The sequence below is a fragment of the Myotis daubentonii genome, chromosome 18 (genome assembly GCF_963259705.1).
Source record: "Myotis daubentonii chromosome 18, mMyoDau2.1, whole genome shotgun sequence".
NCBI classification, from domain to species: Eukaryota; Metazoa; Chordata; class Mammalia; order Chiroptera; family Vespertilionidae; genus Myotis; species Myotis daubentonii.
The window spans coordinates 44,153,647-44,178,804 of NC_081857.1; the positions used below are offsets into that span (position 1 = coordinate 44,153,647).

Here is a 25,158-nt window from a genome sequence, read left to right on the forward strand (position 1 = left end):
GGCGGGCTTTTTCTGGGCACAGAGTTCTCTGTGTAGGTCTGGATCCTTGGACGGTCTGGAGGGGAGAGATAATAGTCTTAGCAAGTGGCATGTGGCCTAAGCAAAAGGGGATATCCGTAGTGAAGTGGCCTAAAGGTCAGTTCCCAGGGGAGGGGTATTGACTCAGTTATTTGACGAGACCTAACATTAGTGAGAAGGTCAGAGTCCTGCACCTGGTGCAGAACTAACCTGTAGTGCCAGGTGAGCGAGCAGGTGAAGGAGGCCCACACTCCCTGGTTTGCTCAGAGCAAAGGGTGCCTGGCAGGCACAGTGCAGTACTTGGTGCCAAGCACTTGTTATAGGGTCACAATGACATTGTGTGGCATTGAGTGAGCATCGCCAAGTCTGCTCTGCAGGAAGCAGGAGGGTGACAAGATTGAACTGGGCATTTTCCAGGTGTGTTTATGAGCAGAGACCCCGCTTCTAGGACTATATCCTAAGAAACCTGAAACCCTCCTCAGAAAGGATATAAGCAGCCCTATGTTCATAGTGGCACAATTTACAACAGTTAAGACTTGGAAACAGCCCCAGTGCCCATCAGCAGATGAATAGATAAAAAATATGGTACATCTACACAATGGAATACTACACAGCTGTGAAAAAGGAAACTCTTACTATCCATAACAGCAAGAATGGACGTGAAGGGTATTATGCTGAGCAAAATACGTCACAGAAAGATAAGTATCACATGATCCCACTCATCTGTGGAGTCGAATGAACCCAATAAACTGATGAACAAAATAGACCCAGAGACATAGAAGCATGAACAGACTGTTGAACCTCAAAGGGAAGGCAAGGGAGGGTGGGTGGGAAGACATCAACCAATGAACTTGCATGCATATATGCATAACCCTTGGGGGGACGGGGACGGGAGCGGCTGGAAGAGGTTAATAGGAGAAAAGGGGGACCTACGTAATACTTTCAACAATAGAAATTAAGAGAGAAAAAAAAGGGATGGTTAGTGACTCCAGCCCTCAGGTTTCCCTGAAACCATTCTCCACATCCCTTGTGTCTGGAAGCAGAAGTCACAGGACAATTGTTGGTGACAACCTGGGTTTAGGTGTCAGTGGATCTGAGACTCAATGGGACAGAATCGCAAACAAGAGATCCCTGTTTGCCTTGGAGGGGGGAGAGAAGAGAAGGCTGTTTCACTGGTCCCACTGGAATGGAACGCAGGGCGTTCTGCGTGTAAAGCAGATGTGCCAACCGCTGCACTCACTACGGAACCACATACTCACAGTGCTTGAGTCAATACAGTGGGAAATGTTTATAATTATTTGACTCAAAGATAAATTTGGTAGGTGCTTGGGGGTTTCCTGGTGCTAAATTCCATTCCCTGTGCACCTCATTCACGGGTAAGGTTGAAATATCCTCCAATAGAATCATTGTGAACACACAAGAAAAAATTCACTTAAACCACATTCTTGACCCAATGAGCACTTCTGTGTCCTTGGCTCATTCCAGGATCATGTAAGGCTGCCCTTGCTCTTCTTGCCATCTGTCCTCTGCGCCTTGCTCACCACCTTCTCTTGAATCCCTTTTTCAGGGCCAGCGCTGACAGCGGTTCTCAACCTTCTGGCCCTTTAAATACAGTTCCTCATGCTGTGACCCAACCATAAAATTATTTTTGTTGCTACTGTTATGAATTGTAATGGAAACATCTGATATGCATAATGGTCTTAGGTGACCGCTGTGAACGGGTACTTCCACCGCCAAAGGGGTCGCGACCCACAGGTTGAGAACCGCCGGTAGCTCCGCAGACATGGTGGGCTAGAGAAGAGGGATGTACCCTGTGTCCTATTTATATAGAACCTCGCATGCAAATAAGGTGATAAACCAGAGCCCTGTGTCTGCTGGCTCCGGAGAGCAAGCTCAAAACTTAGCTCTGCCCAATCAGAGCGCCAGAATCTGAAACGTGCACGTTCACTGGTTTAGAAGAAGCTGAAACCTGAACCAATGACACACCTGCTTCTTCGCGCCACAAACGTTTATAAAAAGTGCCGCCCGCGCACTTTCACTTTTGCAGCCCCTTGCAGTGAAGTTTGTAGCCAGAATGTCCGGCCGCGGCAAGCAGGGCGGCAAGGCGCGCGCCAAGGCCAAGACGCGGTCCTCGCGGGCCGGGCTGCAGTTCCCCGTGGGCCGCGTGCACCGGCTGCTCCGCAAGGGCAACTACGCCGAGCGCGTCGGCGCGGGCGCGCCCGTGTACCTGGCGGCGGTGCTGGAGTACCTGACGGCCGAGATCCTGGAGCTGGCGGGCAACGCGGCGCGCGACAACAAGAAGACGCGCATCATCCCGCGCCACCTGCAGCTGGCCATCCGCAACGACGAGGAGCTCAACAAGCTGCTGGGCAAGGTGACCATCGCGCAGGGCGGCGTGCTGCCCAACATCCAGGCCGTGCTGCTGCCCAAGAAGACCGAGAGCCACCACAAGGCCAAGGGCAAGTGAGGAGCACGGCGCAACATCCAAAACCAAAGGCTCTTTTCAGAGCCACCCACGCTTTCACTAAAGAGCTTGTGTTGTAGCAGAAGGCATGTGAATATAACCTTATAAGTCTTACCCTAGCTCCCACCATTTGGCCGCTTTTAGATTTAGATTATATGGAAACAGTCGGAGGGATGGGCAGGGGCAACAATGCTGGGAGGGAATCGTATCCCATACATAACCGGGTGCATCTTAGTTACAGTGCAGTAGCCCCAGACCTAAGGAGTGCAGTGCCCAGCTGTTTCTCGAGGCCTCTGGGTGGCTCTGAAAAGAGCCTTTGGGTTTGGTAGCCTCTCAGGAGGCAAACATCCTACTTCTTTTTCGGAGCCGCCTTCTTGGTCTTCGCGGACTTGGGCTTGGCGCTCTTGGGCTTGGCAGGCTTGGCCTTGGGCGCCTTGGGCTTCACGGGCTTGGGCTTGGCCGGGCTCCTGGCGGCCTTCCGGGGCTTGGCGGCGGCCTTGGCCTTCTTGGGGCTCTTGGCCGCCTTCTTGGCGCCGGTGGCCGCCGGCTTCTTCGGCTTCTTGGGGGTCTTCTTCCCGGACTTCTTGGCGGCTGTCGCCTTCCTGGGCTTCTTGGGGGTGGAGCCCGCGGGCTTCCTGGGCTTGGCCGCGCCCGCCTTCTTGGCCTTGGGCTTGGCCTCGCCGGAGGCCGCCTTCTTGTTGAGCTTGAAGGAGCCCGAGGCGCCGGTGCCCTTGGTCTGCACCAGGGTGCCCTTGCTCACCAGGCTCTTGAGGCCCAGCTTGATGCGGCTGTTGTTCTTGTCCACGTCGTAGCCCGCGGCCGCCAGCGCCTTCTTGAGCGCGGCCAGCGAGAGCCCGTTGCGCTCCTTGGAGGCGGCGACCGCCTTGGTGATGAGCTCGGACACGGGCGGCCCGGACGCCTTGCGCTTGGCGGCGCCGCCCGCCGGCTTCCTGGCCGCCTTCTTCTTGGCGGGGGACTTCTCCACCGGCGCCGGGGCGGCGGCCTCCGCGGGAGCGGTTTCCGACATGGCGCTGAGAGTCGCTGGGAGAGCAGACAAGACTCAAAACCAGAGCGGGAGGTTGGAGGCGGCCGGCTCGGGCCCGGACTTATATAAGCCGCTGCTGTGCTGTGATTGGTGGGCCGCCCAATCCGCCGCCCTCGGGCGGCCGCCTTTAACGGCTGGATTTACAAACTGTTTCTTAATCCCAAAATTCTGGTTAAATGTTCAAAACTGGGATACAGAATGTGACGCTTTGAAGCTCCACGGGCGGAAAACAGCCTCCCGGCTCGCTTCCTCGTGTTTTTATGCATCACGTACAACGGATGAAGTTATTTTTTTTAAATCGCTACCATTTTGCACAGGAGCCCACCTGGTTTAGAGTATCGCGCTACTTGGTTGTATGTGGCAACAAATTTCTACTAAGTAACAAGGGAGCCTTTTTTAAAAGCTTTGTCCCTCCGTTTGGCCTTTGATTTTTACGAGAGGAAAGACGCTAGGTTCCTTGGTCTGGATAGAAACTTTGTTTCTAACTGTAGCAAGGAACGCAGGTCTCAGGGCACCTGGTCACCAGGTAGCCCTTCCTCTGAAACCCGATTCTGCTTCCTAGGAGTTTCCATGAGCCTAGTCTTTAGGGGCAGGTACTTTGCAACTTGGAAAAGTTCATTGCACCAGGAAAAAGATAAATTACTTTGGCTTCAGAATCAAAAGATAGATTCAAATTCAAACTTGAATTTGGCATGTTTTTGATTGAGATGTGTTCTTTCTTTAGTCCCTACCCAAATCTATTAAAATAATGTTTAAAAAAAATGTTTAGTCCAGATAATGTTTTAGAAAAAACTCTGGAACTTGCCAAAAAAAAATTTATTCAAGGGCTTCAATAGTTTCAAAAGCACAAATGAGACTTTGTCCATTTTCAAGGTGCTTTCTCAATGCTCTCAAACTCCTGTCCAAATTGCAGCTCTTCTGTTAGCAGACAGGAGACATCCATGTGGATATTATTGTGTTTAAGCAAACATAGATCTGTATTTCATAAAAGTAATTGGCAACTGACTATGAGAAAGGTGGACTGGGGATTTCCTAAACTCAGAAGAATTCAGGAAAACATCACTACCCACGGGAACTGAGGCAACGACCAGGAGGTGGGCATGGAGGGTGGAGAAGTTTGCTGTTTACTTGGAGGCATGTAGGATGGGGAATGACCATCCTGCATGGATGATGAGGGAGATGAAATGGTTACTGTGACCTCTAACACAATAAACAGTAGTTAGTGTTCCCTGTGCAACTCTGTGGCAAAATAGCCAGCACACTTCCGTCAGCATCCCTGGAGGTGGAACCATATAGCCGCCGATGGCCATATCCGACCGGTGTCTTGTTTTTGTAAGGCCCTCAAGCTACAAGTGGTGTTTGGATTTTTCTGTTAGAAAAAAATATTGACAGTGACCACATTTGGCCACCAAAATCTAAAATATCTACTCTCTGGCCCTTTTGTTGTGCTTTGAACTCATCCACATAGACATGGATCATGGAATATAGTTGCAAGCCTGGCTCTTTCAGAACAATGGGAATTTTTTTAAAAATCTTAAGAAAATGTTCTAGCCAAACACTTTTCACTGTTTTGATCACAAAACTCTTAGATCTGTGGCAGGGGTGTGTGTGTGTGTGTGTGTGTGTGTGTGTGTGTGTGTGTGTGTGTGTGTGTAAAAGCCTCTATGCTTCAGGGGCAGGAGAGAGGTATAACAAGAACAGCTAATGTACAATGAACATTTACTAAGTGCCAGGAGCTAATCTAAGGATGCTCTACAGATTTTCATTCATTTGCCACATTTTATAACTCCACAGGCTGAGAGAGGAGAGAGAGAGACAGAGAGAGAGAGAGGAGAGGGAGAATGGGTAACTTGTCAAAGGTTGTATACCTAATAATTGGTGGCTCTGAGGTTTGAACACAGACCACCTGGTTCTATTATGATGGGGAAATCTGAGAAGGTGTGGAGAGAGGACGATCTCTGAAGCTCAGAACAGGCAGCACCAGGGTCCCTACACCTGACAGTCCAGGAGCTCCCAGCTCTGCAGGAAGGGGCTTCGGCCCGATGGGTCAGGATGGTTTCTGAAGCATTCAGAGCCTCTTCCAGTTTCCAGGAAGCTGATAGTTGGGATGTAAGGCGCTCTGGAAGGGCAAATACAGGAAGGGAAGGCCCCCATGCTGCCTGGCTGCAGACACTGGAGAACAATTGCTTCCATATAACCTACCACCTCCTGGGGGGAAGATGCCCACCCCACAAGGCAAGCAGCAAAATGAGGAAAAGATACACATATCTGAAGAGCACACTGGAGACTTTAAAAAGCTGGAAAATTGTACAAAATAAAGAGCCGAGTTCTGTAAAAAAAAAAAATACCCACAAGCCAGAAAATCATTAAGTGCACACAAGAAAGAGCTTTAAAAATCCCACCTCAGATATAGCCTAGTGTGGCCCTATCTAAAAAAAAAGAAAAAAGAAAAAAAAATCACAGACAAGGACATATTTAAAACACTTAGCAAAGGCCTAGAAAACAGTGTCAGCCGTCTTGCGAATTCACTTTACAAAGGACAGCCTACAGCCTGCAAGACATCAGCCCACTGGTCACATGCACAAAGCTCAACAGGACATTGAAACAAAAATGAGCAATATTTAGAACACTTGGGGCAATACTAGTTATTCCTTAAGACAGGGAAGTAAAAGGGACCAACCATTTAAGGACAGGGGCCAAAAATCTTTGAAAAAATTAAAAGCGCATCAAAATTAGAAAAACCTCAGCAAGCTGAACTAAAGTTCTATCAGTCCCTTATAGCCAACTTATAACATGGCTGAGCTTTTGCAAAAAGTGCTTTTCCACAAAATGCTTCTCATGGCTGAGACAAAGCAGTAATGTGCCAGACACAGAAACGAGGCTGGGGTTGGGTTTACAGGGCACAGCCAGATGCTGGACGCCAGGGCGTGTCACACGGGAAATGCGCTCAGAAACCCTCCCCACAGTGAACTTTTCCACAAGCTGCCAGGCAGTCTCTAGGCGCCACAGCTCTTCACTGATGAGAGTTGAGGGGCTCTGAAAAGAGCCTTTGGGTTCCGGTGCAAGTGGGTGGGACGGAGCTCACGCCCTCTCGCCGCGGATGCGGCGCGCGAGCTGGATGTCCTTGGGCATGATGGTGACGCGCTTGGCGTGGATGGCGCACAGGTTGGTGTCCTCGAACAGCCCCACCAGGTAGGCCTCGCACGCCTCCTGCAGCGCCATGACGGCCGAGCTCTGGAAGCGCAGGTCGGTCTTGAAGTCCTGCGCGATCTCGCGCACCAGGCGCTGGAAGGGCAGCTTGCGGATCAGCAGCTCCGTGGACTTCTGGTAGCGGCGGATCTCGCGCAGGGCCACGGTGCCGGGCCGGTAGCGGTGCGGCTTCTTCACGCCGCCCGTGGCCGGCGCGCTCTTGCGGGCGGCCTTGGTGGCCAGCTGCTTGCGGGGCGCCTTCCCGCCCGTCGACTTGCGCGCCGTCTGCTTGGTGCGAGCCATGCTGAGGATCTCACCCGTGAAGGAGAGCCGGCCGCCCTGTATTTATAGCGACTCTCGGGCTCCGATTGGATGGTACCTGCTCCTCCCATTGCCTCCCCGCGGGTTTAGTTCTTAGTTTAGGAAACGTTTTCCCGCCTGTTCGCTGTCTGTGATGATGTAAAAGAAAATCTTAGTGACCTTTAATGAGCCTCTAGGATGCATTAAAAACTCTTAAGAAAATGTGGTCTTGAGAATCTGAAAGCTCCTTGTACTGGTTTAAATAAAAGATGTCCTAATGGGATTCTTGTTAAAACTGAGCATGAAAGGGAAATCATTTAAATGGGGGAACTGTGGTTTCAACTTCTCCTCACGGTGTCGCCCGTCTTCAACCTGAGCGGGATTAGTAGTCGATCCAAGAGCTTGAGAGCACAAGGGCCGGTCAGCTTTTCCGTAAAGGTGGTGATATTTACCGTCCTGGACACTAGCTTTCACTGAAGGTATCAGGACCGGCGGTGTGGGTTTGAGTCACCCGAGACTGCCACAGCCTCGGGGATGGGCACGCTGGGCATGGGGAGGGGCAGGGGTACCCAAATGCACTTAAACTGTTTGGGGCAAGTTACACCATTCAAGTCCCTCAGCGGTTAATATTGCGGATTGCACCTTTACCAGTTAAAAATGCAAATTGAACATTTACCGGTTAATAATGCAGATTTTGTAATCAAAGAGAACATGATCATTTCAAGAGAAACATCAAAAGTGCTTTGTTCAATGTAATGTCCATCGCTAGCTCCACATTTCCCTCATCTTTAGGTAATTTGTGGAGACAGTCCCAACAGAACTTTTCTTGTTTTGAGGCAAACCATTCAGAGACCCAATTGTCCACTTCTTTGTATGTGTTGAAGTGCTGCTCAGGAAGTCCATGTGCCATCGCTTTTTTTTGGCACAAAATTCAACATTTTTAAGGGTAAAAATATCTATGATGTTTACACCTTCAGAAAATTTGACACATGAAGTTTTGAAGCTTGTTGTCAACTCAACAAAATAGCATACATATCAAATCGCATATATATATCAACATATGTATGACTCCATGGAGTGAAAAAACCCGCATTGTTAACCGGTACACCTACAGCTGTTAAGCAGATTTTGGGGTGTCCCGAAAGGCCTTTCCGTCATGAAACGGTGATTTGGAGAACGCCGCACCGGAATGCCCCCGAGGCGCAGACCGCGTCCCTAGCGGAGCCTGTGGCCTCGGGAGGGAGCCCCTCCTTCTCAGGTGCAGAGCGAGGCCTCGGGGCTCAGAGAGGGTTGGGCCCCGCGTCACAGCGCCGACACTCCGTCCGGTGAATGTGACTCACTGGCGGCTCAGGGAGGGGCCCGGACCGGAGGCTCGCGTTTGGGGAGGAGTGAGGACACAGCCCGACGCCTGGGGCCAGGGCGGAGGACGGGGAGGGGAGACCACCTCTACCGATCGTTTCTGAAATTCGCGCAGGAAAGACTAGAAACTAACCACCAGCATTTTCTTGGCAATGTCCCTTTTCTTGCTTTAAGGTGTTTTTTGTGACTTTTCCTTACTTTTGCTTTCGCACTAATGTCTGCTTCCACGGGTTACGCACATAATCCTCTAGTTAATCCCCTCCCCTCCCCCCTGCGAGCAACGTCCGTGTAACCCTCCGGTTTCGTGTGGGCGGCGGCAGCAGCCTGGGGGCTCCTTTGCACGAACACGTGGAAGCCTCTTGCAGCCGCCCTGCCCCCGGGATAAGGAACCTAGTGGCATCTGCAGGGCACCGCGTCCCTGGAAATTGCATCCTGCCAGTGCTGCGTCTTACAGGGGAGAGAGGAGGGGTTACGGGTCCGAGGAAGCGAGGTGCACCCAGAGCCTTAGGACCTGTTCTGGGAGCTGTGCCAGCGGCCGGACCCATTCCGGCCACAAAGCACGACCGCGCGCAGCTCTTCCGAGAGGGGGTGGGCGGCCCTGAAAAGGGCCTTTGGGGGAGCCGGGGCGGGGGACGGATGGGCTCCACCTTATCACCCTTCCTCAGAAGCCCGCGACCAGGTGGGGAGTGAGCCAGCATCCTGGTGACACGTCCCGTGTCAATGTGTGAGTCTCCGTAGGGGCCAGCGGGAGTCTTTGCAGAAATTCCCCCGGCACCCCGCCAGGGGGGACCTGGAGTTTTTGGCGGAGCCTGTGGCTGAGCCCCTTCCGGGCCCCTGGGTAGGAGTTTCCACCACGATCATCCAGGTCCCGGTGCTGGAAACGCGGGGAACCCGAGGGCCAACCTATCATTCCTGCCTTATTTCCCCGCAAAGCGGGCAGCGCGCAGCTCTTCCGAGAGGGGGTGGGCGGCCCTGAAAAGGGCCTTTGGTTTTGCTGAAGAAGCCAGTGGGTGGGTGGCTCAGCCGCCGAAGCCGTAGAGGGTGCGGCCCTGGCGCTTGAGCGCGTAGACCACGTCCATGGCCGTGACCGTCTTGCGCTTGGCGTGCTCCGTGTAGGTGACGGCGTCGCGGATCACGTTCTCCAGGAAGACCTTGAGCACCCCGCGCGTCTCCTCGTAGATGAGCCCGGAGATGCGCTTGACGCCGCCGCGCCGCGCCAGGCGCCGGATGGCGGGCTTGGTGATGCCCTGGATGTTGTCGCGCAGCACCTTGCGGTGGCGCTTGGCGCCGCCCTTGCCCAGGCCCTTCCCGCCTTTGCCGCGACCGGACATGCTTGCAGTTGGAAAGAATGCAACCCCAGCGCCCTCGCGGGCTGTGCTTATATACTTCTGCTGCGGACCTGTTTGGGAGCAAGCTCCGCCCCGCCACGCCCCGCGCTCTTTTTCCCGAAAATGAAAAGGGCGGCGCTTCATCAAACCTCCTGGTTTAGGAAAAACCACAGCTGACATATGCAAGGATAGAAAGCTGAAAGCTTTTTCTTTAATACCAGTAACAAGACAAGGATGTCCATTTCACCCTTTTTTATTCAACATAGTATATCAAACAAGAAATAGAAGGCATCCACATTGGAAAGTAAGAAGTAAAATTCATTGTTCGCACATGACATAATACTATATAGAGACCCCTAATGTTTCCACCAAAAATACTTTTAGAACTAATAAATGAACTCAGTAACGCGTCAGAACTCAGAATTCAGAAATAAGTTGCATTTTTATACACCAATAACACTATCAGAAAGAAATTAAAACCACAATGAGGTCACCTGGCACCTGCCAGAGTGGATATTATCAATAAATCACCAAAGAGCAAATGTGGGGGAAGGGAGACCTGTGCACGGATAGTGGGATTGCAAATTGGTGCAGCCACTATGGGAAAAGGTATGGAGGTTCCTCAAAAAATTAAAAATAGAACCAGCATATAACCCAGCAATCCCACTTCTGATTATTTATACAAAGAAATGCAAACCAATAATCAAAAAGATATATGCATCCTTTTATGTTCGTCGCAGCACTGTTTACAATTGCCAAATTATTCAACCAACATAAAAGTCCATCTGTAGACGAGTGGATAAAGATGTGATGTATATATTATCGCTGATTCATAAAAAGGAATGCAAGCTTGTCTTTTGCGACAAATGGATGGATCTAGAGGAAATTATGTTAAGTGAAATAAGTCAGATAGAGAAAGACAAATTCTTCAAAGATAAATGTTTTAAAACCTCATTAAATACTCCTTGCCCTGGCCAGTGTTGTTCAGTGGATAGAGCGTCGGCCTGTGAACTGAAAGGTCTGTTTCAATTCCGGTCAAGGGCACACGCTCAGGTTGTGGTCTCGATCCCCAGTGAGAGGTTTGCAGGAGGCAGCCGATCAATGATTCTCTCTCATCATGGATGTTTCTCTCTCTCCCTCTCTGAAATCAACAAAAATATTTTTTAAAAACAACAATAAAACCTCCTCAGTCCAACTGCTCTTCTAACAGTTCTGTGCTTGCCCCCTCCAGACGACCATGCCTTTGTCTGGGTCCGGCTTTGCTGTTGTTTGGGGGTAGGTTTGTTTGCCTGTTGTTGTGTTCATTTTGTCACCTCGGCATCCACGGCCCTCATGCCTATGGCTGCTGGGCCTGAGTGACCCTTCTCAAGAGCAGTGAGTGCCGTCCTCTGGGCCACTGGGGAAGCCTGGTGTGCAAATGCTTTCTATGTCATTTGGACTGAGTCAGTGGCTGTGACAGTAATGGCCCTGATTACAGGGAACTTCTCGGTGGGCTCCTCACTTCTCACCTTTGCTTCTCTGTCCTTTGCCTCACCTGCTACACATCCTGTCCAGCGCGCTAACAGATGGGGGTGGGGTTGGGGTTGGGGTGACTTCATCTTGGTTAGAAACACTCATTTTCTAAAGTTGTTTGAGGAAGGTCTGCTTTTTTTCTTGAGAGTCGATTAGCAGGCCCTGAGGGGTCTAGAAACACATTCCCCGAGGATGAGGGAGGACTCCTTTGTTTCTGGAAACAGGAGGAAATTTGCCAGGGCTCCTCTATCTGTTGAAGGTAACACACTCTGAAAGATCTGTAACTTAATCGCAGTAACAGTACTTTGCTCTGGAAATGATATTAACATTCACATCTATGTTTCTCAAAGGTGTACTTCTCTCTGTTAAATTAGAGACTTGTTCATTCTCTTCTTCCACCTTTGTGGAAGAGACACAGAGACAGGCTCTGCAGACTTCTTACCTTAAAAAAAGTTTAAGAATTTCATTTTATTTAAAGAAAGTATGATTCAGATGCTTTCTTTTTGTCTTTCTCAGTAAATAATAATGCTGGTTGACATGAGTTACCCAATAAATTATTGTTGAATAATTCTGATAAATAACTTTTTTCCCTCACACAATAAGAAACATTCTTTTCCGAGAGAAATTTGGCAGACTTTTAATTTCCCCTTAATCAGATGAAAACCTGAGCTATACCGTCCTTTGCAATGTTGAGGGTTGCGTATTGACCCACACTGGTCTAACTGACACTTTGTAATGTTTAGTACAAGTGGAGTCGATCCTTTTCAATGTGGTTATACCTCAACTTCTTATGCCACATGTTTATTTCCTTGACACCTGACTTTGTTTTGTTTGTTTGGGTTGAGGCTTTAGAATTGGCTGATAGGTTGTGCTGTGTCTCTTTTACTTTTCTCTTGCTCTGCATTTAACATTATTTGATTTCCTATTGATGAGTCCTATTTTAATCCTCAGCTATTCTATCCTGAAAACACATACTCATTCATCCGTCAGCACACACACAGAAGCCCTTTGGGGTGGTTTCTACTCCGTGAACTTATGCCCTCAGATCTCCCGCCCGTTCTACAGTGTCCAGGTCAGAATCTTAACAATGAGGCATGAACGCATGGAGCGTCCCTTCTTCTTGCTCACACCTGAGAGCCATCACCATCTGTTCTCATCCTTACACTTGCTTAAGCTTCTGCTGCCTCCATTGCTAAAATATCAATTAAACAAACTTGGAGACCCAGATTCCACTGTCCCCCAAACTCAGGCCTCATTCTCCCTGCATCTTACCACACCCTTTCCTGAGGCTCACTGTACCATGTTCTTGTCTGCTTATGGCTTTAGAACTGACTTCCAGAGGTACCCCCTCCTTTCTCCTGAAACTCTCTCAGGACCCAGAAGTATCCTCCAATTTATAAAGCTTTTCATGCCTCGTTTTACATAAAAACCTACCATGTTTCGTACATATGACCACTGATGGTCTTCATGTTCCTCTTAAGCTTCTGTTAAAACTCGCTGGTTTTCATGATTGAAATATACCAAATAATACCTCACAGAAGCTCTGATTTTCTTTCCTGTACCTCCCCTTACTAATATCTTCAGGGTTGGATGTTGACAGGACAAGAATGAGGGCTTTCCTCCTGTGTCACCTCCCTGGCTCGAGAATAGAGACAGGGGTGGCGAACATAGTGCCTACACTTCTGTCCTTTGAAATCAGACTTTGCTATAGACAAAGTTGGTGTCTCACCAAAATTCCTAGGTTGAAACCTAATCTCTAATGTGCTGATGTTTGCAGGTGGGGCCTTGGGGAGTTGCTTAGGTCATAAACTCAGAGCCCTCTTGTTGGGAGCCATTAGAAATATTGGCTTAGACAAAGCCATCTTAAAAACTATAAGTTTCTGGTTCCTCCAGAAACTCCTAATTACCAGAAACCACCTGTGTCTTGCAAATTGGCCAGCAGTTAAAGATAAACTACCCTCACACAGCTGCTAAATCACACATCTCCACTGATAAACACACAGCCATCCGGAGCCTGCTAAATCACACATCTCCGCTGATAAGCACAGCCACCAGGAGCCTAAATAATCTCTAGTAATAGGTTACTGCCCATAGACCCCTTTACCCACCCCCCTTCCCTAAAACAGTATATATTCCGCCGCGGTGAGAATAAAGTTGGAGGCTTGATCAGGACTTGTCTTGCCTCCATTCTTTCGTGTCCCTTGTTTGTCTCATTCTCCTAGGGTGTCTCTTCGTTCCCCCGTTGTTGTGCCGCGGGTCGGGGCACCCTCTTGTCTGGGTTTGAGCCCCTGTCAGAGGACCCCGCCACCCATTACCTCTTCCATCTCAGGGGACAAATGGAGAAGACGGCTGCGCCTGGACCAGGAAGCGGCTCTCGCCAGACAGTAAGTCCGACGGGGCCTTGTTCTTGGACTTGTCAACATCCAGAACTGTGAGGATTAAATTTCTGCTGTTTAAGCCACAGCAGCCTGAACGGACTCAGCCGCTGGTGTTTTGCAAACCGTGTGTAAAAAGTACTCAGATTTAGTACCTTTGGCTTTGGTGTTTATTACAGGTAATTTGGAAGTAAATGGTTGGAGATCATAGCACAGGTGTCCAGGTATGAACTGAATAACGGTTCAGGTCTTGTCTTTGCCATTTACTTCATTCTTTTCTTCCTTCCTTCCTTCCTTCCTTCCTTCCTTCCTTCCTTCCTTCCTTCCTTTCTTTTTCCTTTTAAAGTACATTTATTTTTTTAAAATATATTTTATTGATTTTTTACAGAGAGGAAGGGAGAGAGACAGAGAGTTAGAAACATCGATGAGAGAGAAACATCGATCAGCTGCCTCCTGCACATCTCCCACTGGGGATGTGCCCGCAACCCAGGTACATGCCCTTGACCAGAATTGAACCTGGGACCTTCCAGTCCGCAAGCCGACGCTCTATCCACTGAGCCAAACCGGTTTCGGCTAAAGTACATTTATTAAAGCTGGGGACAGTGAAACAAAGGAAAGGTTTGTAGAAGCAGCAGGGGAGAGCCAAGGTGGTAGTCTGCTTTGGTTCCATAAAAACCTTATAAGAAAGAAGTGAGCCAAGGTGGGGCTGTGTCCTAAGTGTTTCCCTCCACGTCCTGCGTGGTTCAGGGTTCGGGTCTGGAAGAGGAGCCGCACAACAAATGAAAAAGAAAAAACAGGAGGTAATTTGGGAATATTGGGGGACCAGGTGGCAAGTCCAACTCAAGAGGAAGGACTTCCCCTGTGCTCAGGCCTCACCAAGCTTTTTATAGTGAGCGGTAAACAAGGTAGTGGTTACCAAAGTTACACTTCTTGTGAGTTTCACTTGTTTACACCATGGTTATACTTCCTGCACTTCCTCAGCCCATTAGATTCCCAGATAAGATCTAGGGAGTGTTATAAGGCCAAGCCTAATTATGCTAAGAGGACTGTGCCCTCTAAGCTGGACTTGTTTGTGACTTTGCCAGCAGTTCAGACCGAGGCTTAACCCTATATCAGTTTCCCACAGGGCTGCTTTTAACTTACTGGAAAGTAAGAAGAAGAAAAGATCTCTGTTATCTATCTCCCTGACCAGAGGAATTTAAGCTTTTTATTCTCGCTTAGGGAGGAGAGATAGAAACCATTTGTTCTCAAGTGTCCTCAGTTAGGGAAGATAAGTCTTTCAATCCACTAGCTGTAAGTTGTTTAAATTGTTTGGCCTTGCTTATCTCATCTATTTCCCCATTCCACTTGCCCAGGAATTTTCCCACCTTTTTTTTTTTTAAAAAAATAAATCTTTATTGTTGAAAGTATTGCATATGTCTCCTCCCCCCCCACACACACCCTATGTACTTGTTTCTTGACCTTAGAAACAAGTATTTTATTTAGAGTATTTTATTTATTCATTACCGTAAATTATCTATACCTTTTTGCTATCACAAACAACATTCTGATGAATATTCTTATGATTCTGTAGGAGAATTTCCTTGGGGCACAGGCCTGGGCACACCCAGTTTTACTAAATTAGATGGTTCTTTAAATGTCTGTATAGACCACCATCAGTAAACCACCACATAAAAGTAAGTTTCTGCACCTCTCATGCTCGGCAAACCTAACTTCGGATTTTGATAATCTGCTGGGTGTTATGCATTGTTGTTTTAATTTGCATTATCTGATTACAGGTGATGTTTAAAAGTTATTCCTAGCCCTAACCGGTTTGGCTCAGTGGATAGAGCATCGGCCTGTGGACTGAAAGGTCCCAGGTTCGATTCCGGTCAAGGGCATATACCTTGATTGCAGGCACATCCCTTGTAGAAGGTGTGCAGGAGGCAGCTGATCGATGTTTCTTTCTCATCGATGTTTCTAACTCTCTCTATCTCTCTCCCTTCCTCTCTGTAAAAAGTCAATAAAACATATATATATATATTTTTTTTTTTAAAAAAAAGTTATTCCTATAATTGCTAGCCACTCAGCTGTGTCCATTTTTAAAATAAGATTCTTTTCCTTCAAAGTGAATAATAAACCACTACACTCAAAGTTTCTAACACAGAACTGTCATTCCTCCAAACCCTATTATAGGCCACTTAGGCAAGTGAAAACCAGAATAACCCTAATTCAACTTTGTTTTCCTAGAGCCATTGGAGGCTGAATTCCATCTTCTCCTTTCCTTCCCAGACTTGTTGAAAGGAACCTGCGTGGCCTTATCCTCCAGTAGTTGAGGGCCTTTGGAAGAGAAACTTCTAGTAGAGCTAGAGAGGGAGCATAAATTGCCTGTCCAGACCATGAGAGGTATTTTCAGGTTCGACTCCCAGACCTAATTAGCATATTTGTGTCTATCAGAAGTGGGTACGGGAGGTGCCAAGATCTATGTGCTGAACCCCTTGTTACGGGATAGGCTTAATTCCTATTTATTTATTCATTGCCTTTAATTATCTATACCTTTTTGCTATCACAAACAACATTCTGATGAATATTCTTACGATTCGGTAGAGAATCAGAGAAGCTCCGCGGAAGGGACGACCCCGGGGCGGGCAGCGTTGCTTTCCTATTAACAACCCTCTAGGTCCCCCTAGGCTAGGAGGTGGGCGTTAGCGAAGATGTGTGCCATTAAGATGCAAAACCACACGAACAAGAGACAGGAGTGGTTTCATCGCCCTGCGGGCCACTAACTCTATTTGCATTTAAATAGTCACTTTAGCTCTTTCCTCGCGGTTAAAAAGGGTCCAAGCGGTGTCTTTATCTACGCAGATACATAGTTGCCTTTGAAAGTGCTGGTGTTTAAAGCAACAGTTGGTTAAGAAACTTAGTTTCCCTAAATAGCTACTATACTGTGAACACTGAACGTGAGGCCTTGCCAATCTTGACACCCAATTGGCTGAGGAAAATGATACCCATCGTTCTGGAGGGAGCCTTATTTCCATAAATTGTGCGCCGGGCTTGCGTTTTTAACGCGTAAACTAGGAGTGCAACAGCCACTGTCAGTGAGGCTGGAAGTGGCTCTGAAAAGAGCCTTTGGGTTCCAGGTTGCCGCCCGCCAAGAGCTCACGCCCTCTCGCCGCGGATGCGGCGCGCGAGCTGGATGTCCTTGGGCATGATGGTGACGCGCTTGGCGTGGATGGCGCACAGGTTGGTGTCCTCGAACAGCCCCACCAGGTAGGCCTCGCACGCCTCCTGCAGCGCCATGACGGCCGAGCTCTGGAAGCGCAGGTCGGTCTTGAAGTCCTGCGCGATCTCGCGCACCAGGCGCTGGAAGGGCAGCTTGCGGATCAGCAGCTCCGTGGACTTCTGGTAGCGGCGGATCTCGCGCAGGGCCACGGTGCCGGGCCGGTAGCGGTGCGGCTTCTTCACGCCGCCCGTGGCCGGCGCGCTCTTGCGGGCGGCCTTGGTGGCCAGCTGCTTGCGGGGCGCCTTCCCGCCCGTCGACTTGCGCGCCGTCTGCTTGGTCCGAGCCATTTCCAACACAAACAAGCAGAGAACTACTGAAGGAATGGCAGCGCGGGCTCGCAACCGGTATATATAAGGCAAGTGCCGCTGTGATTGGAGGAGGCGCCTGCCCATCAAGGCCGGCAGTGACGTGATTGGAAGCCGCGTCCGCTTTTTGATCCCCGGAGCCTCCGGGCGTTTGGATCAGAAATTAACTTCTTCCTCCCACCCACCCTTCAGCAGAGGCTGTTTCCTACCCTTTCTCGTCGCTCGGTCTGTACGCATTTTCTTTACAATGTCCTGTCTTTGCTCCGCAGAATTTCATGTAAATATCTTGTTCGCGGAATAAAATTTTTAAATTTTGACGCCGGAAACTGGCTTCCCTTTGATCTTTTTGAAAAAAGCGCGCGCTACGTGGGATTGGCCAAGTGACTTTTCAGTCTCATGCAGGTTTAGGAAAGAGGATTTCCCGTCAGTTTCTTCATTTCTCTATTTAAACTCAGAGATTTTAAAATGTTCTGTAGGCTTTTTCTAAATGTCTGTTGAACTCCATTTCACATTTGATATTCTAGCTCGATTGACATTTGCCTGTCCCTACCACGTTCATAGGCAGCATTCCACTACGTTTAACCATTTGAAGTGAGACTTGTGTAAAAGGGGTTAAGAAAACACGTCCTCAAACGAGTAAGTGGACAGAAAGATGACGGTGCCAGTCACGCTGGGCCCCGCGCAGAGAAGCTCCGCGGAAGGGACGACCCCGGGGCGGGCAGCGTTGCTTTCCTATTAACAACCCTCTAGGTCCCCCTAGGCTAGGAGGTGGGCGTTAGCGAAGATGTGTGCCATTAAGATGCAAAACCACACGAACAAGAGACAGAGTGGTTTCATCGCCCTGCGGGCCACTAACTCTATTTGCATTTAGTCACCTCCCACCCAGCGTGTTCCGTCGTGTTTTCTCCTAGTTTGAGCCCGAGGGCCTGCAGCTTTCATGCGTTAATTACCGGGTGCAGAGTCTCTATCCCTTAGTGACCACACTGTCGCTAGCTTTGTGTTCACTGGAGCTCCTTTCCCGTCTGCAGGGTGTTTACAGCGACGCCTCCTGGTGGGTGGAAGGGAACATTCTCAAGTAGCTGCTCCTACATGGCAACGGCAAGCTCTTTAGTGAAAGCGTGGGTGGCTCTGAAAAGAGCCTTTGGTTTTGGATGTTGCGCCGTGCTCCTCACTTGCCCTTGGCCTTGTGGTGGCTCTCGGTCTTCTTGGGCAGCAGCACGGCCTGGATGTTGGGCAGCACGCCGCCCTGCGCGATGGTCACCTTGCCCAGCAGCTTGTTGAGCTCCTCGTCGTTGCGGATGGCCAGCTGCAGGTGGCGCGGGATGATGCGCGTCTTCTTGTTGTCGCGCGCCGCGTTGCCCGCCAGCTCCAGGATCTCGGCCGTCAGGTACTCCAGCACCGCCGCCAGGTACACGGGCGCGCCCGCGCCGACGCGCTCGGCGTAGTTGCCCTTGCGGAGCAGCCGGTGCACGCGGCCCACGGGGAACTGCAGCCCGGCCCGCGAGGACCGCGTCTTGGCCTTGGCGCGCGCCTTGCCGCCCTGCTTGCCGCGTCCAGACATGGTAGACAGGAAACCTCCGCTCAGACCTTGATCTGAGCTGAGTCGCCCGCAGCTGCGCTCTTTATAGTCGCGCCGCGGCGCGAACGTGAGTCTGTGCCATTGGCGGCAACTTACAGCCCTTTCTGTTCAACCAATGGGATCCTGGTTCTGAAACACACTCGTTGTCAGTGGACAACATCCCGGTGACGTTTCCGGGACTCACCACCAGTCGGACACGCCTTTCCTCCACCACCAGCCCCTTCTCTGCCCGGAATGTCCTTTCATTTTTGTTTCACGCTGTGACTGACCAACGTCACTGTCCTTAGCCAGCACAGCCACGCTTTCTCGTTGGCGGCTCCGTGTTCCTTACAACAGCTGTTACCTGAGGAACGTTCAGACCGGTAAAGAATGTGAGTTCATTTGAGCCGAACTGTCCACCATTGCCGAGAGCAGAATCTCAACGAATTAAGACAATGCACTGGAGAATGGTGGTTTTTCACCTATTTTTATAAGTTACCATCAAGTGGGTTACAGGAAATCCATTGGTGATAGATCTGGGAGGTGGGAGAAAGCAAAGTGGGGAAACCTTGGTGACTGGATAAAAAGTAAAATGATAGACATGTTTCCCTCACACACAGAGATGAGTACAGGATAGTTAACAGGCAACAATTAACATAACAACAAAGAGGGAGTGGTCTCTGCTCTGGTGCCATTGGTTGCACCCTGAGGGTCCGGAAAAAGGGAAGTTGCAAGTTACCCTGACATGTCACAGGTATGTTATCTTAGATGCAAAAAGACAACATGCTCAGTAAAGATCAAAGTTGGTCTTTGTCAAGGAAGATACTGGCCTAGGACATGCCTACCTACTATAAACTGTTTTTTAATCAAAAGGTTTTCATTTCAGAACATCCTTTGTGGTTACTTTAGGTCTCTGAGTTTGCAAGGCTGTCAGGCAGGCCTTCCCAGAGTAGTCAGGTTAGCATGTGGCCCCTTTTCATCCACATACCATAAGTATATATTTTAGCAATAGCCAGGATGCCATGAAAATTGAGATAAGTATCAAACTGTTTATAGTATCGATGAAAACCAATCATTCATCACAAAACCACCAGGAGTATATACCCAGTGCTACCACATTCTTTGTCCCTTTGTCTTGTCCATCATTGGTACCTGAATTATATGATTTTAAATGGCACTGCAACAGATAGGGAGCATATTTTGTGCAATATTGCCGGCTGGCTGGCTGCTGCAGCCCAATTGTCCTGTAAGTAAATGATCTGCAATAAATTCTGTGGAGTTGCCTGCTCTGATCTTGTGAAGATGCCTTCTCATTACAGTGGCCACTACACTCTTGCCCTTCATCAGACACCAGTGCTAATGAAAGGCAATGGCTCTGGCTGAGGAGTCTGGAACGGTGGGCAGGGGGCGGGTGGCGGGTGGGGGAGAGGGACAAGGGTGGGGGAGCGGGGAGGTAAGCCAGTCGCAGTCCCGTTTTCCTGCTCCCAGCCTCACCAGCAGGCACTCGAGTCTCTGCCAGAGGGACATGCCCGCACAAGGAGTTCTGGGCCTCTGGGGTGGGTGTGGGAATTCTGAAGCTTGGAGATCTCTAAGGTCAGCACCAGACCTCCAAAATGAAGTCTGTAATGGGAGGCTGATACTTTGAGGAATCCTGGCTGCCACGATGCCCTGTCATTCGCCACATTGTCTTATCTTCCCAGTCTTTGCTCCTCGACTAAAAGTTATCCCGAAGTCCCTTCCCACAGAAATGATCTTCTCATGGGTCACCTGAAGCTATTGCTAACGATGTGACATATGACATAGCTTTGATTCAATCTTGAGAAATGCAGTGCAGTAAGTCCTCCTTATCCCAGAGGTATTATAATTGCCAATTCAGCAGAGATGGGGCTGAATCCTATATGAGCATTTATTCCAATATTTCCGGCAGTGTGGAAGAGCAACAGGCCATCCACAAAAAACTGCTCTCCCCCCAACCCCCCTCCTCCCATAAGCCAGCTCTCTATATTGGGCAGAAGAACAAAGATGACATGGGAACGTAGGAATTACAGGCATGGGGACGTGGGCACGGGATACTCATTGCAGGTTACAAGCCATGAGGGCTGGCGGAGGGGGGCGGGGGCGGGAGGAGGTCACAGAGGGCAGGCACCTCCAGGTGCCCCAGGACCAGATCACAGGCAATAAACTTGGTTTGTAAAGAGCAGGTGCCTCTGGGACTAGATGGTCTCAGCCACAAGGCTGCCAATCTTTCCATAATGATAGGCAGCTCTCGGGACAGGAGGATGGCCTGCATTCCGCTGTGAGCGCCCATGTTCCAGGGCGTACACTCCCAGGGAAATGAAAATGTGCCTTCTGTAATCAGAAAAGAACAATCACGGTTAAAGAGTATGATTACTGGTAATATTTCTTAGCTAGTGTCTAATATTCTATTTCTGCCCCTAATAGTTGCAAGACCTCCATCAGATGCGTGAAACCATGGATAGCACCAAACCTTACATGTGCCGTTTTTTTCCTATACACACATATAATGAAGTTTAACTTATAAATTAGGCAAGTGAGAGATTAGCAACAATAATACTGAAACAGAACAAGTATAACAACATACTACAAAGAACGGTATGTGAATGCTGTCACGTTTCAGGGCGTCCCCTCCCGTAGGCTCAGTGCTTTCAGGTGCAAAACACTGGGGCCAATCAGAACAGTTTCCGGCTCATGCCTTCCTGCACACGGATGCCACTTTCCTCTTCACTAAGCACTTACCACACCCCGTGGCTGTAACTTTTGCCGTTTGAGGTGCAACAGCAAAGTAGCACAACTTTCTTTTTCTTCACAATTTTACAGACAGAAGATTTATTCTTACTGTCGATCTTAGCAACTTCAGCATACAATTTTTGCCCTCTTTCCTTATTAAGTCAAGAACTTTCACCTTTTCACTCAAAGGAAGCACTTTACAGCATCTGTTTGACATATCTGAATTGCCAGCATCACTCCTCTTTCGATTTGGAGCCATTATTAAGTAAAAGAAGAGTTCTTAAACACATGCACTGTGATACTGGTAGCCTAGATGGTTACAAGTTAACAGTTGAAGAATACTTTAATTTTATGTGTGAAAAATACTTTAATTTTATGTGTGCTTTTGTCTTTAACTATAAAGGAGGTTTATATTTAATATGTTCTAATGTTAAACAGTGGATCAATTCTGTGTTGTCATTTTTGTACTCTTCTGTGGGTTTTTTTTTTTTTTAATTAACGGAAAAAGGTGAAGACTAATGCCGTATCCTGGTGTTGGATGTGTTAGAAATTGCAGCTTCTAACATACAGTATTTACCAAATCACCAGCGACTAAGATGTGTCAGCCCGTGTTCTAGATGTTATAGTAACCACAGTGTGAAAACAGACAAAAATCTCTGTTCTTGTAAATTTACATCCCTTCAGGGGGAGAAAATACTAAATAGTCATTTAGTATTCAAATAAAAGATACAATCTACTACACTGTGGTAAGTGCTAAGGAGCAAGGATTTGAGATTGTTGGGAGATTTGTGATGTTAAATATTCCCAACTCCCTTTAACGGAATCTCTGAAATGGAAAATATCTATATCTATATCTATATCTATCTATCTAAGATATATATATATTCCTTTCAAACTCTAAACTGAATTCTTGTTTACAGTATGGTGGTAGGCAGAGATGGACATCCCTCAGCTGATGGGTTAATGTTCTCTGCTCTCAGAGAGGGTACATATGACATTGCCTCAATTAGAACCTTTTCATTTGTGGTATTTATTTTGCATGTGAAAGAAAATTCAAGTTAATAATCCAGTAAGTCCAGTCTACAAATACATGGATTAGAAAGCAAAACATCAAAATAAAAGTATAAACTTTTAAGAAAGAAGCTTCATGTCATGTAGAAAAACGTGTGGTGTATTTTATTTATTTTTTGTCTCAGAAGTTCCCTGCAGTTATCCAAGATTCCATCAGTTAGAGACACCTCCGCAGGCGTGGGGGGCGGGGGAGGAGGAGAAGACATACCCAGAGAAGGTTGTATAAGATGGCTCTCCAAATGCCGCCTCCGACATAGTTTTGGAAAAGTAACTAGCAGAGGATGGTTTCGATCCATCGACCTCTGGGTTATGGGCCCAGCACGCTTCCGCTGCGCCACTCTGCTCCGTGCAGGTCGGCTGCTCAATTAAAACCATTCCTTCATTCTACTTCCCTTTAAAAGTTTGTATGTTAAAAATGATTTTTCTTCAAAGACTTTTTATTGGTTTTAGTCCGTCTCAGAACAGAACAATGAGTCCAGAATACGTTGAGTTCAAATATTCTAAAGGCCAAAACTTCGATGTTTCTGTTAGAAAAGAGCTGGTTTCCAGCCCGCCCCTCGCCTAGCATGAACAACTCCATTCCTTTAGTCAGGATGTGCAAGGAGGCCAAAATTCGAGTGTGGAAAGTCCCCGGCCTTCGAACTGGGTATTTCAACATGATTGGAAGGATTAAAAAGAAAAAAAGAAAAAAGGTCCAAGTGCATTGGCCGGGAATCGAACCCGGGCCTCCCGCGTGGCAGGCGAGAATTCTACCACTGAACCACCAATGCCCACGTGCTGGAGTCGTTGCCTGGCGCCAAGAAGGTATTTTTTTCCCGCTATTTTGCCGAACTATTAGTTCATTTCCTTTAAAAAACCATGTTTAGATGGCGTTTCGCTCTTATTGACTAGGACCTACCTTCGATTCCTTTCTCCTGGCAAAGAAGAGGTAGTGACTTTGGCGTGGCGTTTCTTTACCAGTACCCCTGCCAGACCGGGAAGAAACATGTGCACACGCTTTGGCATTGGAGTTCAGGTTGCGGCCAAGGAGGGCTCACAGCTCCGGTAGTTCTGGGATTCGTGTTTGGAAAAGCAGGAACAGCTCAGAATGGCCCCATTCTGGTCACACGACGCTGAGACAACAGAACAAAACGGCAAGTCATGAGGCGCTAAGAGGGGAGAACTTCTCGGCCTGCCCCCCATGGAACCAAGACCCAGGACCTGACCGGACCTTGAACCTGGAGCCCTTCGGAGGGGGATCCGCTGTCCAGGAAGACCTGGTGCTGACGCCCCCTTATTCCAACGTCCTCCAGTTAAACCTGCGGGCCTGGCTCCCACTTGCCGGTCTCTCCTGAACGCTCACACCCGCCCCGGACCCCGGACCCTGGGTGGGGTGGGCTGTTGAGCAAGAACTTCCCGCACTCCTGGCTTAGTCTCTGAACATAAAGCGACTCTAATTCGCCACTGCAGTTCTCGGTGTGCAGTGTTCGGTTCTGCCAATGCGGTGGGTGAACTCTTTGTTTGGTAACATACCCCCCCCCCCACCCCCGCCCCAGCACACATACTGTATTTGAGTTTTTAAATCTTTATTGTTGAAAGTATTGCATAGATCCTCCTTTTCCCGCATTTGCCTCTTCCAGGCCGTTCCCATCCTCCCCCCAGTCCCTCACCACCCATTGTCGGTGTCCCGGGATATGCATATATGCACAAAAGTTCCTTAGTGGATGTCTTCCCATCCACCCTCCCCTGCCTTCCCTCTGAGGTCTAACGGTCTGTTCCATGCTTCTATGGCTCTGGGTCTATTTTTGATCATCTGCTTATTTGTTCATTAGATTCCAATATGAGTGGGATCATGTGATACTTACCTTTCTCTGACTGGCTTATTTCACTCAGCATAATACTCTCCAGGTCCCTCCCTGCTGTTGCAGATAGTAAGAGTTCTTTCTTTTTTATTGCTGGTAACATAATTCTTCATGTGGGCCTCACCACAACCTTGAAACACAAGTATTACTTCCATTTGTTTTTCAGACTAAAACAGCCACTAATGTTAAGTAACTTGACTGGGATCATTGGGTTCTAAGTAGTGAGCCCTGGTGCTTCTCTCTGGAATGACTGGCTTCATTTCTCTTTTAGACTCTGGTTTCCATTCAAACTATTCCTTTTTTCAGGGTTAACTTCTGAGTGTGTGTGTGTGTGTGTGTGTGTGTGTGTGTGGTTCCCCCCCCCTCCCCCCAGTGTTAACTTCCGCATGCCTTTCCCCCAAAGGCTTGGCTATAGCTACCTTGGACACTGTTGCTTGACAATTATGAAAAACTATAATGAGAACTATTTGCAAACCCTACTTGAAAATTTTAAACAGTAGTCAAATAATACATACAGGTTTTCCACTTCAAATTCACCCTTTTGCAAGGCAAATTCACTTTGGGGTGAAAATAGAGTGAGGTAACACAATAGAGCCATTTTGTGTGTGTGTGTGTGTGATTGTATTTGAAGTTAACGCATGCGTTCAGGCCAGTCATATGAACTAGCATTCGCTAGGTGATCAATTGATACATATACATATAGTGATTTGATCTTACATTGTAAACAGTTTTCTTTCAATTGGTGAGCCCCTGTAACTTCAAATCACAAAGTACTTACAAAAA

At 48.5% G+C, this 25,158-nt stretch overlaps 5 protein-coding genes and 2 non-coding genes across 7 annotated transcripts; 1 reads left to right on the top strand and 6 right to left on the bottom strand.

The window, feature by feature from the left end:
- Nucleotides 1–2,020: 2,020 nt before the first annotated feature.
- On the top strand, nt 2,021–2,547 carry LOC132220842 (histone H2A type 1). The gene has a single exon (XM_059674494.1). The coding sequence runs from the start codon at nt 2,093–2,095 to the stop codon at nt 2,483–2,485; it is 393 nt and encodes a 130-aa protein (XP_059530477.1). The 5' UTR covers nt 2,021–2,092; the 3' UTR covers nt 2,486–2,547.
- A 183-nt stretch (nt 2,548–2,730) lies between these two features.
- H1-5 (H1.5 linker histone, cluster member) lies at nt 2,731–3,583 on the bottom strand. Its single transcript, XM_059673684.1, has one exon. The coding sequence runs from the start codon at nt 3,507–3,509 to the stop codon at nt 2,832–2,834; it is 678 nt and encodes a 225-aa protein (XP_059529667.1). The 5' UTR covers nt 3,510–3,583; the 3' UTR covers nt 2,731–2,831.
- Nucleotides 3,584–6,458: 2,875 nt separating this feature from the next.
- LOC132221136 (uncharacterized) lies at nt 6,459–18,135 on the bottom strand. Its single transcript, XM_059675091.1, has 4 exons — nt 16,731–18,135; nt 9,400–9,774; nt 8,357–8,424; nt 6,459–7,055 (listed from the first exon to the last, which is right to left on the bottom strand). The coding sequence occupies exons 1-4, from the start codon at nt 17,242–17,244 to the stop codon at nt 6,609–6,611; spliced, it is 1,404 nt and encodes a 467-aa protein (XP_059531074.1). The 5' UTR covers nt 17,245–18,135; the 3' UTR covers nt 6,459–6,608.
- On the bottom strand, nt 9,339–9,717 carry LOC132220863 (histone H4). Its single transcript, XM_059674522.1, has one exon. The coding sequence runs from the start codon at nt 9,704–9,706 to the stop codon at nt 9,395–9,397; it is 312 nt and encodes a 103-aa protein (XP_059530505.1). The 5' UTR covers nt 9,707–9,717; the 3' UTR covers nt 9,339–9,394.
- A 70-nt stretch (nt 18,136–18,205) lies between the features above and the next one.
- Nucleotides 18,206–18,734, bottom strand: LOC132220841 (histone H2A type 1). Its single transcript, XM_059674493.1, has one exon. It carries the CDS (start codon nt 18,716–18,718, stop codon nt 18,326–18,328), a length of 393 nt encoding a protein of 130 aa, XP_059530476.1. The 5' UTR covers nt 18,719–18,734; the 3' UTR covers nt 18,206–18,325.
- A 4,072-nt stretch (nt 18,735–22,806) lies between these two features.
- On the bottom strand, nt 22,807–22,878 carry TRNAM-CAU (transfer RNA methionine (anticodon CAU)). The gene has a single exon. It is a non-coding gene; the product is annotated as a tRNA-Met (tRNA).
- Nucleotides 22,879–23,233: 355 nt separating this feature from the next.
- TRNAG-GCC (transfer RNA glycine (anticodon GCC)) lies at nt 23,234–23,304 on the bottom strand. Its single transcript has one exon. It is a non-coding gene; the product is annotated as a tRNA-Gly (tRNA).
- Between the last annotated feature and the right edge of the window lie 1,854 nt (nt 23,305–25,158).